This window comes from Diabrotica virgifera, chromosome 8 (assembly GCF_917563875.1).
Source record: "Diabrotica virgifera virgifera chromosome 8, PGI_DIABVI_V3a".
Classification (NCBI taxonomy): Eukaryota; Metazoa; Arthropoda; class Insecta; order Coleoptera; family Chrysomelidae; genus Diabrotica; species Diabrotica virgifera.
Window position 1 is genome coordinate 88,055,202 of NC_065450.1, and position 16,013 is coordinate 88,071,214.

The 16,013-nt window shown below is 33.8% G+C and overlaps 1 protein-coding gene across 1 annotated transcript in view; it reads right to left on the bottom strand.

The window, feature by feature from the left end:
• The window catches only part of LOC126890784 (F-box/WD repeat-containing protein 5), a 124,308-nt gene that overhangs the window by 97,567 nt on the left and 10,728 nt on the right, over window positions 1-16,013 (bottom strand). The window contains exon 2 of the mRNA XM_050659975.1: window positions 14,109-14,263. Within this exon, the coding sequence (XP_050515932.1) occupies window positions 14,109-14,263 (155 nt within the window). The remainder of the gene's footprint in view (window positions 1-14,108; window positions 14,264-16,013) is intronic.

Here is a 16,013-nt window from a genome sequence, read left to right on the forward strand (position 1 = left end):
ATGTCTCGGCTCCATAAAGTAGGCTAGTTTTAACCATTGTCTCATATATGTTCCATTTTCTTTTCTTTGATATTTCTTTACTCCATAGAACTCCGTTTAGACATGATATAGCTCTTCGGGCTTGTATGATTCGATGTTCAATTTCTCGTTCGTCTTTTCCACGACGGTCGAAGATGACGCCCAGGTATTTATATTCGTCACATGGATTTATTTTTTGATTGTCTTCGATATCGAGTTGTTCTGCTTCAGCGCCAATTGAGAGGTATTTTGTCTTTTCTAAATTGATATTTAATCCCCATTTCTGGTATTCTTCAATTAGTTTTCTAAGCATATATTCCATGTCATCTTTGTCATTTGAGATCACCACCTGATCATCTGCAAACTGTAAAGTATATATACAATCCTGATCGTTCAATTGTATACCCATTCCTTTGACTTTCCTTTTCCATTGTTTCAGAGCTGCAGAGATATAAATCTTGAACAAAGTCGGAGAGATACAACATCCCTGTCTGAGACCCTTAGCAACTGCAAATTTTTCAGCTAAGAGGTTTCCGAATTTCATTTGGGAATTTGAGCCGTAATATAGATCTTTGAGAGCACTAACCAATGTTTGATGTATGTTTGATGTGCCCAGGACTTCCCATAGTTTATTTAGCGGGACTGTGTCATATGCCTTCTCAAGATCTACAAAAGTCATATGTAACTCTCTATTTGTCACAACTTTCTTTTCTATAATTTGTTTAAGACAAAAGGTGTTATCTGTACATGTACGACCTGCTCTAAATCCTCCTTGCAATAATATTTTCATTTAAAAAAAAACTTGGTAGGAAAAACATTACCTACATCTTATTCTGATAAATTAGCTTTTATCAAACTTACAAACTTTAGCATTTGTCAAAATTCCTTTTAATGCCTACGATAACCGAGTTGAAATTTTCTCCTTATACATTTTCATTAATAACTTTGAAATATGTATTTAAGAACAAGGATGTATGGCGCTCTAAATTCGAACGTCTTCGTGTTGAATTGGAAATATTGGAGAAGGAAAAATGTTCAGAACACAAGTGGTCTGCTTTGAATGACCTGGAGAAGGAAGACATGATCATTTTCAACGCTTGGAATATTATCCTGATTCTTATGATCAGCTGAAAAAGCTCACGTTTGCTGTTCTTTCCCGTTTTGGTTCTACATATCATCATTTAAAAAAATGGATTTTGCGCCAAAATTATTGGATAGTAAAGTAAGTAGCGCCAAAATTTTTGAAAACTTGTTTCCTACATTGTTGTAAGAAATAAAACCTTACAAAACGAAAGAAAGAAACGAAAATATCGCCAAAAAACGAAAAAAACACGTTTTAATTTTTTGGGAGTTATGAATGGGGCTAGGTAGTAGGGCTTTAATTTTAGTTTGTGTAATAAAAGTTTGCTGAACAAGCATATTTGGCTCCCATTTTTTTTTAAATTGTTGTAATGTTCGTATTTGGCTCTTTGGATAAAAAGTTTGCCGACCACTGGACTAGAAGATTATTGGAATGGCGACGCGACGACGGGCGGACAAACGAAGCAAAAGTCGACCACTAACGCTCTGGACTGACGGTAGATGACGGAATGATTGTAGCTCAAGATAGGGAGATATGGGGAAACTTAGAGGAGGCCTATGTTCAGCAGTGGAGGATAACGGCTAGATGACATTTATTTGTATTTTATTTTTTGTATAGCGAGATGGATCCGTCGAAACACATTAAATTTATAACCAAAGACCAATGGAATGAGGAGAAGAGGCAGGCCCAGAGCATGATTTAAGGACCAAGTGGAAGACAACTTATGGTAGGGGAGCCCAAGCGGGGATTTTTGCATTTACTCGAGCGCTTCAGATTATTACATGGGGAGAAACCTGATACCCTGCAGATGTACCTATACTTACCATATATTGGCTCTTAACACAGGGTAGTTCGTTCAGGGGGCCCGAACAAAAAATCTATCCTTAAAATAACTCGAAGTTGTCAGATTAAGATAAGGTTAGTTAAGTACATGCAAAAGAGTATATTTTTCAAAAATCTGACGATTTGAGCGGGGCGTAAGGAATTGGGTGAGTCCCAAAGTTTCACAAGAAAAAAAGCGAATATTGCGCGAAATGAATGACAAATCGAAAAACTAAAAAACATGTGCTCAATATTTTTTAAAAATCTATCGAATGATGCCAAACGCGACCCTGGTAGGAAGTGCGGCTAGTCGCGACGGCGGTTTCTCCTGTACGACTCACCCGCGCCTCTATATACATTCCGGGGCGACGTCACCAGACTACCAGCGATACGCTGGTTAGCCTGGAATTACTAAATCCAGGGCTCCACGAGTTGGTGGAGGGTCTTGAACCGGCGCGAGGATGAGAGATCCCTGCGCCTGGTTGTGAAGATGGATCCTGAAGCTCTTAACTTTCTGAAGACTCGGGGTTTCCACCTTCACATCAAAGCGGTGGAGGCCAAGATCACTGTCCTCGAGAACCAACAAAGGCTCGTCCAGACGGATCCTAAGGTGATAGAGGCAGGGGTCGACGCGGTCTCTCCACTCGCAGCAGAGCCAGAGCAGGTTAATCAGACGGAGGGTTCGATTGCACAAGGTCCCAGTTCTACGCCACCTGGTGCTGAGATGAAGGACTCTGAGGTCTTGCTTCCAGGGACTAAAGAGAGCTCGCTCGTCGGTGACGGACAGGGCTCCTCTGGCCCGGAGCACTCCGGGGAAGAGAATGCGGGCTCAGGTGACCGGAATCCCCCTTTCTCCCCTGGTTAATGATCTCAACTACAACTACCACAATGGGTTATATCATCCAAGCCAACTTGCAACACGGTAAGGCAGCCTCAGGTGTCCTCTTGAGAAGACTGTCCGAACTGTTAGCAGGAATAGCTCTCATCCAGGAACTGTGGGTGTATAGAGGTAAAATATGCGGACTAGGGAACTTTGGGGGTCAACTGTTCTGGTGCTCCGCTGTAGAGACCCCGAGAGCCGCTGTTCTAACCAATAATTTATTCACCTGCCTGCTGCAGGACTTTTGTTCGCGAGACCTTGTAGCAGTTACGCTATTAACTAAATAAATCCCAATAAAATTTCATCAAATACCCCTAAATAAATCCCGTGTGCGACGCCGTCGATCGACTTAAGAACGATATCTCTCTGCTCACGCGCGAAAGCCTCGGCGAGGTCGATTTTGTCGATCCGAATCTGAACCTCAGTTTTGGTCAGGCTCTGGGCAAAGACGCTGTGTTTCTTTTTTCTTAAGTGGCGGATTTGGACTAAATTTGGAATAAAAATGGAACAGATATATAACTAAAATCAAGGAACATTAAGACCATTTTTTTTGGAATAGCGAGGATATCAAAACTCAATTTATCTTTGGTTTTTTTTTTCACATAAAAGAAGTTTAATGCCAGCGTGTTTTGCCTTTCCAAGTAAGTAAAATGTTGATATATTCCTCGTTATTTTTTTCGATGTAATACATCATTGTAGTTAGGGTTTTTTCGTTAGATTAATTTACCACGTAAGTTCATATATAATTCATATTATAATTATGATATTCATTTCCATTTGCAAAGGAACAATCAGTCAAGGCCATAGGGTTTTAGTGTTAAATTTAAATTCCAAATTCTAGCTCATATTATCCTTTAAATATCTGAAAAGAACAGAAGGTCAAGTTTTTATTGGCAAACCTAAATTCCAATGTATTTTATACCTATCATTAGGTTTTTATTTCATTTTTTTATAAGGTAATATTTATAAAAAGGTTTTAATGAATATCATACAGCCTGCTGTCTTCTGCGCATGTTCATTTGACGTGCAAGTTCATGTCATGGAAATTAGCTTCAGAAAGTTTTGACATGACGTAAGATACCTAACCTAATATTTAATGTTTTGTTTGGGCCTGTTCAATCTGTACTGCTACCGTTATTGAAATAAATAATAACTAAATTTAATAAACTTTATTTTAGATTCCGCCACTTAGTCACTTAGTTACGTCGTCACATAGCAATTTAGTAACTTAGTTACTTTGCATTCCTTTACATAATTTATGTCACTTGAAGTATGTACCAGTAACTGTTAGCAACTTTGCCATGGTTTACCCATATACCTCGCTGTTTTGTTGGAGAAAACCAGTACCTGATTTCACAACATCTAGGATTTTTCAGTAGGACTTACCCACCACAGCATCCAACCAGTTTATCGTGCCAAAAGGACTCTCCTATGGACTTCAACTTGCATTCTTAAATAGGAACTGTGGTGAAAGATAAGTTTGTTTACTTTTATTATTTATATATTTTGGGTAATCTATATTTTCTCCAGTGTAAACTTGTTGTATGCATACAATCGAGTGGAACTAGGTACATATTTTCGTGATAGATAGGGTTTTCAGGTCTTTGTTTTGTTCCATATTATAAATAGTAGTTTTTTCCAATTAAATAAGTCTTGTTTAATAATAATCATAAATAATTGTAGCTTAAAATTTGATAGGGAATCGGGGGTAAAATTTTGTCGAGGTTTTTTTTTTAAATAGGGAATATGTCTAGTGGGTTTTTACATTGTATATAAAAAGTCACTGACCAGCTCATTTATATAAATCAATTATATAATTATTATTATTTTGCTAGATGAGATACTTAATTTTTTGGTAACCGTAGCGTTCTAGTCGTGTATCTCACCTAGATGAGTTCAATTTAGGGAATATTTCTAACTTTTAGTTGTAAGGACTTGGTGCGACTCTAACCGACTTTTGATTTGGATTTTGATATTACTACTTTTGCTTGGCCCAGTGATAGTAGATACTTGCTTGTTAAGTGGCCTTTGCGGTCCTATTTGATCTTTTCACCATCCACTATCACTGTTATTAAGTTGCGTTATATGTAAACTGTTAACATATTTATTATTAATATATTTGTATGTATTAAGGTTGGTGTTTTACTTCAGTCTGTATTCCCACTATATAACATAGCAAGACAAGATTAGTATTTAGTATTTTGTATTTCAGGTGGTCGTAACCAGTGTCATTTAGTTCCTGTTGTCAGGGGCGGCCCGTCGGGGTAGGCAAGGTAGGCGCCGCCTACCCTCTTCAAATGTAGTACAATAATATAAATTATTAATATAAATTACTTATTTCAAAATTGTAATTTATAAATTTTGACACAATATCTACAATAAAATAGCAAAAATTATCCAAATTATTTTTAAAAATATCCAAAAAATTTTCTCCGTAGTTATAATTATTGTACGCTCCTTGTAGTATCAGTAGTACTGTATAGATTCTATATTCTCCTTGGTCAGGCACTCGGGAACGTAGCCTGAAATAGAACGACGCCAACACCGAATTGACGTGCGATCTCTCTCTGTTTACGCGAGCAGGCCTGCTGCAGGTCTGCTCGTAGCGACCGTATTCTACGATTTTGAACGGGCGGATAGGCACAGAGTCTTATAGCCGGACCTACAAAATTTTATCAGTTGCTTCTCTTGTGTCTTGTGAAACTGTTTTAAAATAATTGTTTTTTGATTTTGGCTGTTATTAGTAGGTTAAGTATTGAATAAAACTAGGTAGGACAATTTAAATTTGTTTATGAAAACTGAATAATGTGTTATTAGATTATATAGATAATTAAAAATTTAAAGCGAGGTTAATTGTTAACTTATCAATTTATTCGAATAGTAAATTATTATTTGATACATAAATAAAATAAGTAATATTTGACGTTGTTGAAACGTAGGTGTGTTAGTTTTATTGGTGGAAAAACTTTAGTCATCGAATATGAATATTTTAAACGATGTAATATGCAGTTTGATCGAGACGCCTTTTTCAAGGCGCCAAAATCAAGAAAGATTAGTAATTATTTCAATGGGCCAGCCTTTACAAAATTTATCAATTTTATCCACAGATAAGACAAAAGACAATCAACCATTTTCGAGATCGTTTAAAACAATATGGTATGAAAATCATAAATGGCTAAGCGGAAGTTATTTTAAAAATTCACTTTTCTGTTGGCCTTGTCTGTTGCTCTCAAATTTGAAGCAAAATGTTTGGGTGAGTCAGGGATATTCAGATTTGAAAAATTTATCAGCTAGTGTAAAAAAACATGAATCTTCGAAAGAACATTTAAACAATTGCTTAGATTTAAAACGGTTAGAAAAAAATAAACAAACTACTGACAGTGCTTTCGCTGGACATATTTCTCTATCTAATAAGATATATAATGAAGAAGTTGAAAAAGATTGAAGAAGTTGAAGAAATTGATGTTACAATTCTTTTAGCAAAACAAGAACTTACATTTCGCGGTCGTGATGAGAGCCATAATTCTTCAAACATGGGTAATTTTAAAGAAATTTTTAATTTAGTAGTTAAACGCGATCAGGAAATCCAAGATCATGTTAAAAAATAGAAGGGGTGTTCACGGGTTTGTCAAAAACAATACAAAATGATTTAATAGATTGTCTTGCCGATTACGTAAAAAATGAAATTTCAACAAAAATTAATGAAAGTCAATTTTTTTCTATACTAGCTGACGATACTACAGATATAACCGAAAAATCACAGTGTACTTTAACAATCCGTTTTGTTAACAAAGTTGGTCAGGTAACAGAAAGATTTTTAGGGTTTTTTGATGTTAGCGATAATAGATCTGCAGACGCTCTATATAGTTTAATTTCAAACGTGCTTGAGCCATATGATTACAAAAATAAATTAATTGCTCAATTTTACGATGGTGCAAGTGTAATGGCTGGCTCTTTAAACGGATTACAATCAAAAATTAAAGTAGATGCTCCAAAAGCAATTTTTACACATTGTTGCGCTCATAGATTACATTTAGTATTGCAAGACGGCTCAAAATGTATTACAAACTGTAGGATATTTTTTGTCGCCTACCCGAAGTATATGTGTAGCCTACCCGCATACTGAGGTCACGAGCCGCCACTGCCTGTTGTTCGTTACTTCAAAAATCTCGAGCTGTTCAAATTCTGGGCCCAAAACTTAATTTTTTTTTGCTACAGTTAAGTAGAGTGAGCTTTCAAATATTGTGCCCCAGAAGTTGAGTTGTCCGAGTTGGCGCCCATTTTCTTCTCTCTTTATCGTCCCTTTTATCTCGATCTCTCTCCAGTGGTCTTACCTAGTTGTATTAAGTTCTGTATTAACAGGTCTCATTTTCTTCCTAATTACTATCATTTCATTATCAAATCTTTCCTTTTTATATCTCTAAAGCCAATATTCGGTGTATAGAAGCTAGCCCGAATACCCACTTGAGATTTAGTGTCTCTCTGCCCATTTAATTTGTCCTTCTGAGCTAAGCCCCTCTTCTTTTTGTCTTAAATCTCTTCTCATTTATTTTTCCCCCTATTTCGTCAGTTCTTCTTCTTTAAAAAATCTCTATACCCAGAGTATAGAGGTTTCAACCTTGTGGCGGTAAAGGTGAAGTTTCAAGTTGGTGAGACGTGGAGGGAGATGGTGGTCTGTTCTGCCTACTTTCCTTATGATTCACCAGATCTCCCTCCAACAACGGAAATGATGGAGTTGGTCAGATACTGTGAGGACCTGCGACTTCCGCTCCTAGTGGGATGCGATTCCAACTCCCACCACATAGTGTGGGGGAGTACAGATATCAATCCCAGGGGTACAGCTCTGCTGCAATATCTCTCGGGAACCGACTTAGAAATTTTAAATCGGGGCTCGGTACCTACGTTTATGACGTCTAGAAGAAGTCAAGTTATCGACCTCACTTTATGCTCTAGAGCGCTAGTGGGACACTGGTCTCAGATTCGGTCGTGTCCGAGGAAATCTCGCTGTCAGATCATAGACACATTATTATTAAGCTGGAGGCTCTTAAGCTCCAGAATATTTCATATAGGAATCCAAGAGCTACAGACTGGGAACTCCTTCGAGAGGAGCTCGGCCATAATTTCGTGGGTCTGCCTCCCTATCGAGGAGGAGCTGAGGAGATAGAGATCTCTTTGGATCACTTATCCGGAGCCCTAACCTCGGCATATAGAGCTAGCTGCCCTCTTATACAGAGGATGGCTGGCTCCGCTATTCCCTGGTGAACACCTCAGGTAGAGAGACAACGCAAATTGACTCGGGCTCTCTTCAATAGGGCCAAGAGGACTGGTACCCCTGCTCACTGGGACTCTTTTAAGGAAGCTCAGAGGTAATATAAGTCTCTGATTAAGAGGTCAAAGAGGAGCTCTTGGAGAGCCTACTGTGACAGCGTGGAACACATGCCCGCTGCAGCTAGGCTCCATCATGCCCTCTCCAAACATCCAACCCCGGGGGTCGGTCAGGTCCGTATGCCTAGTGGAAGCTTATCTACAACTGACGAGGAGGCCCTCAGAACTCTCTTGGATGCTCACTTTCCGGAGGGTTTCGACGATGATACTGCCTTAGCCGCGGCTAGGCTCCCGCGAATGGGGGACTTCCGGATGGCGAAGGAAGTAGTATCGTACACGAAGGTGTGCTGGGCTGTCAGGGGTTTCGCTCCCTTCAAGTCACCAGGAGAGGACGGAATTATACCGGCTCTGATTCAGCAGGGTTTGGACCTTATTGCTCCCACACTGGTCAGGATATTTAGGGCCTGTCTTGCGATAGCGTATATTCCTTTGCCTTGGAGGAGGACTAGAGTCGTATTTATACCTAAACTTGCTAAATCATTCCGGCCAATCAGTCTTTCATCCTTTCTTCTAAAGGCTCTAGAGAGACTAGTGGATCGATTCATACGTGATGGAGCACTTAGGGGCAACCCCTTGCATACACGTCAATATGCCTACCAGGCTGGGAAGTCTTGTGAGACGGCCCTGCATCACCTTGTCTGCAGGGTGGAGCGGGTGCTAGTTCGGAAGCAATACAGCTTGGTATCTTTATGGATATAAAGATATGGAATAAGAGTACGAAATTGGAAAACCAAATGATGACGATGATAATGATGATGATGATGATGATGATGATGATGATGTTGATGATGATGATGATGATAACACAGAAAAAGTTCGAAGAATGTAACTTTCGTTTAGTCCGAATTTTTTAACTACCCTGTATACCTTAATATAATTTTATTATGTAGAGCTATTAGGCTATTGATTATGAATTTTAGAAAGGAACTACAACGTTAACAGGTTGTTATTGTTTCGTATAGTCAATGGACCTCTATATTTGAAAATACCGCGGAGTGCTACCATTTAAATAGGTGCGTTTTTGAGAAAAGGGTGAAATAGTCCCTAGGCACAGGGCGAATTAGAGTGAGTTCTATGCACATTTAGTGCAAACACGTCTATAGCAAAATTGTTACAGGTTAAATTTACTATCTAAATATCACATTTAGAGTCAAAAATATGTTTTTTTACAAAAATATATAAGAAAAAAACAGGAAAGATAGCAATTCTGTTTTTTGCCCCATAACTTTTTTCCACAGGGATATAGGTATAGGCATTGCTTCACAGAAAAAACTTCCATCCTTCCTCTTTAAACTGGCGTTTGGTAGAAGTCCCTGTGATTTATAATTTCCAAAATATGATTTTTCAAATTTAGCAACTCACAGCGATTTCGGAATATTTTCTTTGTTACTTCGCAAACATTGTTCTGTAACTTTTTTCTACGCATCTCTAGGTATACACAATGGTACATTTAGTAAAAAGAGAAGTCAATTACCTTTAAAATTTTCTGTCGTAGAAGGCCGTATGGCTATATTTAAGCAGGATATGGTTTTTCAAAATTTTATACTTTTAATGATTTTTGATATATTTTACGATTATTTTTAAATTTCTCATTATAACTTTTTTTATTGTATACATATTTGGGTATATACATTGTGTAATAAAAATGAAAGCTCATTTTCTTTACTTTAAAATGGTGTACTGTAAAAGAATCTAAAATTTAGGACTATTTTTAAACAAGATATGCTTTTTCAAAGTGTGACATAATATACACATGCAATAGTTGGAACCATATGGAAAACTTTTTTAGTATTAATTGTATGAAAAAAAGTTATTCTTTATAAAATGCTCTGCCTAGTCTGAAACCTAAAATGCAATCATCAGATATAAAATTTTATTAATAGTGTACGAGGTATGTTAAAAATATGAATTTGCTCGGGAGTAAAGTAACTTTATATTTCACAATATCGAAAAGTGTTAAGAAAAATTATTTAAAATTAAAAATTATATTATAATATGCAATTATATTCTTCTAATTAAAAAAAAATAAAAATTTTTAAATTTTTTCAAATTACGGATACTCTTGGATATCCTACGGATATCTTGTTTAAAAATAGTCCTAGATTTTTTTTGGAATACACCATTTTAAAGTAAAGAAAATATGTTGTTTTCTATTATACAATGTATATCCCTAAATGTACAAGAAAAAAAGTCATAATGAGAAATTTAAAAAATAATCATAAAAAATATCAAAAATCATTAAAAGTATAAAAGCTTGAAAAAGCAGAACTTGCTTCAAAATAGTCAAGCAACCTTATACAATAGGACAAAATATCCATGATATTTATATAAATATCAAAATATCGGATATATATGATATATATCCGATATATATATATCCAAAATGTGATATTTATATGATATTTATGATATTTTGGAAAACATTTCAATAGAGAAACTAAATTGACCAAAATATGACTCTAAATGTAGAATGTAACAATATAAAAGATATATTTTTACTTAAATATCAGGTCCGGCTTTAAAAAATTAGTTCGTTGGGGTCTTAGAAAAAATTTCACCCTGTATACGCTTTTTGAAAACTCTAATATGAATTTTACAAATAAGACAAATAGGCAATTAAAATGGCATATTTATTTTTTCCCCACACGATTACTTAATTTTTTATTAAAAAATCAAATTTGTCAAAATCGCAATTTTACCATAAAAATAAAAAAATTAAACAACGTTTTTCTTAAAATTAAAAGTCTCACCATTTTTTTTCTATAACCCGTCTAGAGCTAAAACTCCCCATACACTTCTCTTTGGACTCTATAGTTTAACCTAGACGTGATCAAATAGACAAATTTTAAATTTTTTCACTTAATTTTTGCGATTTACCTTTGCAATTCACAAATCTGCACCTTTTATTTTTAAAAATTGATAACTTTTACGAGAAGAAGACTGAAAGTCTACAATAACAACAATTTTTATAGTCTTCACAATGGTAAGAGATATGTGCTGTAAAAATTTCAGAAAAAAAATATTAAAATGGAACAGAGTTGGAGCGAGTGACCGTGATTTCATTTTTTTTTTTTCATTTTTAGGTTAAAATTCATATTTTGACAAATTTGATTTTTTAATAAAAAATTAAGTAATCGTGTGGGAAAAAAAAATAAATATGCCATTTTAATTGCCTATTTGTCTAATTTATAAAATTCATATTAGAGTTTTCAAAACGCGTATACAGGGTGAAATTTTTTCTAAGACCCAAACGAACTAATTTTTTTAAAGCCGGACCTGATTTTTTTCTAGTTTGATTAAATCAGTTGATTGGGTGGCAATAGTGTAACGATTGACCAAAATAAGAGACACATCGATCTGACCGTTCAAAAATTATGACGAATACAAATTTTTGTCAAAATGCGAAACTCGCCCTGTATATTATTAAACAATGGGAGCAGACACTTTTTAATGGTCATTTGTTATTCCCCATAGGAGCCTCTATACGAGGTAGGAGTATGTACAGTTCCTCATGACTCACCCTGTATATCAGTGGATATATATCCTCACGCCCTGTTGAGAACCTCTGCAACAGACCATTTTAAAGGTCATTGACTCCTCTTTCCAATATATGTACCATTGCATATACCTATAAATGCGTAAAAAAAGTTACAGAACAATGTTTGCGAAATAATGGGGAAAATGGCCCAAAAATGCTGTAAGCGGCGAATTTTGTAAAATCCTATTTCGAAAAATATAAATCCCAGAGACTTCTGTTAAACATAATTTTAAAGATAAAAAACATAAGTTATTTTTTGGTGAAGCAATGTCTATACCTATATCCCCGTGGAAAAAAGTTATGGGACAAAAAACAGAATTGCTTTTTTTCGTGTTGTTTTTTTGCTTTTCTTTTGAATATATTTTTGTAAATAAAAATATTTTTGACTTTAAAATGTAATATTTCGATAGTAACATTAACCTGAAATAATTTTCCTGTAGACGTCTTTGTACCAAGAGTGCATAGCACTCACCCTAATTCACCCTGTGCCTAGGGACTAATTCATCCATTTCTTAAAAACGCACCCATTTAAATGGTAGCATTCCGCAGTTTTTCAAATTTGGAGGTCCGTTGACTATATGAGACAATAAAATCCCGTTAACGTTGTAGTTCCTTTTAGTTCTCTTATTTTGAACATAATCAATAGCCTATATAGGGTGATGCAGATAAAGGGCCTATTAGAAATATCTCGAGAACTAAAGGTAAGAGAATCATGAAAATTGGAATACAAGGGTTTTGAGATATGAACTATTTAATGAAAATATTTTGGTCTCTTTGCTACTTCCGGTTATACCGGAAGTTGATTGTAACTTCGTTTTTTTAAATGGGATACCCTGTATATTTTTACATTTTTGGGTTTTGCTCGATGTCTTCTCTCTTAAAATATGAAGTTTTTTAATATTGTACAGGGTAGTTTAAAAGATTAAAGTTTTTTATAAATTTTGTAGCAAATTTCACACCCTGTAGAATTGTACTGATTTGCTATTAAAAACTCCATTTATGTTCAAATGATTTTTAATATAGTCTTTTGTAATTAAAAATTATTAATATAGCGAACTGTTTAATTTTAGTATACAGGGTGGGTCGAAACTCGGAATGATTATTTTCTGAGTTTTCTTAAATGGAACAACCTGTATTTTAGTATTATAATGAAATGATATTTTATAGTACTTTTTTATTTCTTCCCTATACCTAGCTGCTTTAATTTGTAAATTATTCGTAGTCCTTTAAGCCAAACATTAATTGCAACAAAAATTACGTGAAATTTTATTAGGATTGCCGTGAAAATATTCAATCATAAATAATTTTTTGAAAATAAATACATGTTATTCTAAAATAATCCTTAAATCATTAAAAACAAACCAAAGACACTTAGATTACGAAAACGTTCATACTGCAGATTCTCAATGACACTAACATTTAATTCATTTTAAACATTTACAATACAGGTATTTTGATATATCAACCAGTATTAATAAATTAAGGGTCAGTCGAGATTAATATGTGTTTATTTTCGAAAACTTATTTATGATTAAATATTTTCACGGCAAGCTTAATAAAATTTCACGTAATTTTGTTGCAATTAATGTTTGGCTTAAAGAACTACCAATAACTTACAAATTAAAGCAGTTAGGTATAGAGAATGCTTAAGAAATAAAAAAGTACTATAAAATATCATTTCATTACAATACTAAAATACAGGGTGTTCCATTTAAGAAAACTCATAAAATACTCATTCCGAGTTTCAACCAACCCTGTATACTAAAATTAAACATTTCGCTATATTATTAATTTTTAATAATAATAGACTATATTAAAAATCACTTGAACATAAATGAGGTTTTTCATATCAAATCAGTACAATTCTACAGGGTGTGAAGTTTTCTACAAAATTTATAAAAAAACCTTAATTATCTTTTAAACTACCCCGTATAATATTACAAAACCTCATATTTTAAGAAAGAAGACATCAAGCAGAATCTAAAAATGTAAAAATATACAGGGTGTCCCATTTAAAAAACGAAGTTATAATCAACTTCCGGTATAACCTGAAGTAACAAAGAGCCCAAAATATTTTCATTAAATAGTTCATACCTCAAAACCCCTGTATTCCAATTTTCATGATTCTCTTACCTTTAGTTCTCGAGATATTTCTAATAGGCCCTTTATCTGCCTCACCCTGTATACTACATGCATAATTTTCCCGTAAATAACGTAAAATGATAACTAAATAAAAAAACCCGCCGTGCATAAGTCCAACCTACCATAGACGAACAAGGCCAGTATCATTACTAATAATAATTACAAATTATTTACAGATCCAAAATAGTAGCGTATAAATTACGATAGAATTCTTGGACCTTGATGGTTTAAAGTGTACTTACAATGACATATCCATCTTTGGAACAAGTTGCGAAATATTTCCCGTTATGGGAAAAACTCACGTGCAACACCTGATCGTTGTGATAGCTTAATGTTTCTGTATGTACGACGGGTATGTTGTAGGATAATCTCTTGAATTCTTCGTACCATGTTCTTCCTAAAATATAATAAAAACTAACATTAATTAAACAAAAAATAAAGATTGGTATTATTTAGGCATTTTAGTTCTCATCAAAGGATATTAGTCTGGGCTGATTATCGGAGAATAGGCCATTTTTGGGAAAAGTTATTTACCAGCAATTTTATTGCTGGAATCGAATTATAAGATCCTATATATTAATAATATAGGTATGCAAAGTCCTCAGATAGTGTGCTACTTTTTTTATAAACAAAATGGCGCCCGAAAATCGTGTTTTTTTCAATTATTGCTCTAGAACTCCGAAGATTTTAACTTTACAACAAAAATACTCAAATAAAAATTCACCGTGATTAAATTCTGCATAGAGACGTGTTTTTCCCGATCTGCTCCGACGAATATTTTCCTCGGAAAATGCGAGTTTTCCCAACAAAATCTTTAATTTTCAAATAAAGTTTTAGATAAGTAATTATTTACCAATAATTAAATAATTTGGTGACTTAAAAGCCTTCTTGGTTTAGATTATAGTTCCAGAAGCTGGTGAAAATTAAACGAATATTTTAGCAACAGTTCAATTGTTAATTAATAATTTACGGTCGCAATAATAACCAAAATAATTATGATGCACTGATCAAACTTTGAAATCTTATAAAGATGAGATGCCTATTTAACATTTTGTCGACAAAATATAAATTTTTTATTTTTTTGCATAATCTTTAAATGTTTAAAAAAAATAGTTAAAAACAAATTAACGTTTCTCAGAAAGTTTTTATTATATTATAATTTTAAAAAATAGCTAATATGCGCATTTCAAATATCTTGAAAATGAATGCTTTAAAACTTTTTTGCAACCATTTGCAAAAAAGTTATGAAACAGCAAAGTAAACATACTATTACTACGGTGTTAATAATTTTTTTTAATTCTTTCAAAGCGTAGAAGTGAGTTTAAAGTACAAGCTAATTATTTATAAAACAATATCGATTATCAGCTTAATGGTTATATTTTAATTAAAGATTATAAATATATTTTTTTGTAATTTATACGCGCGAAAGTAGAATAATACAGTACCGTAGCTACCCGCCCACATACACAACTCGCGCGAGTTTAAGCGTGTCAGTCGCTTCGAGTGAACATTTTATCTCCGGCTCTGTATCAAGCCTACTTTCGCGCTAAAAATTACAAAAAAAAGTATTTTTAATCTTTGGTTAAAATATAACCATTGCACTAATTTTTGACATTCTTTGTGAGTAATTAGATTGTACCATAGACTCACTTTTAAGCTTTGAAACAATTAAAACAAATTATAAACAATGGAGACATCGTATATTTATTTTGTTGTTTCCTAACTTTTTTGCAAATGGTTGGAAAAATTTTTTACAGTATTCATTTTCAAGACCTATGAAATACGCATTTTAAGTATTTTTAAAATTAGAATATAATAAACAATTTCTAAGAAATGTTAATTTGTTTATAACAATTTTTTTTAAACATTTAAAGATTATGCAAAAAAATGAAAAATTTATATTTTGTTGACAAAATATTAAATAGGCATCACACCTTTATAATCTTTCTAAGTTTGATCAAAGTCTCATGACTATTTTGGTTGTTATTGCGACTGTAAATTGTTAATTAACAATTGAATTGTTGCTAAAATATTCGTTTCATTTTAACTGGCTTCTGAATTTATAATCTATACCAAGAAAGCTTTTATTTCACCAAGCTATATAATTATTGATAAATAATTACTGGCCCAAAAAATTTATTTGAAAA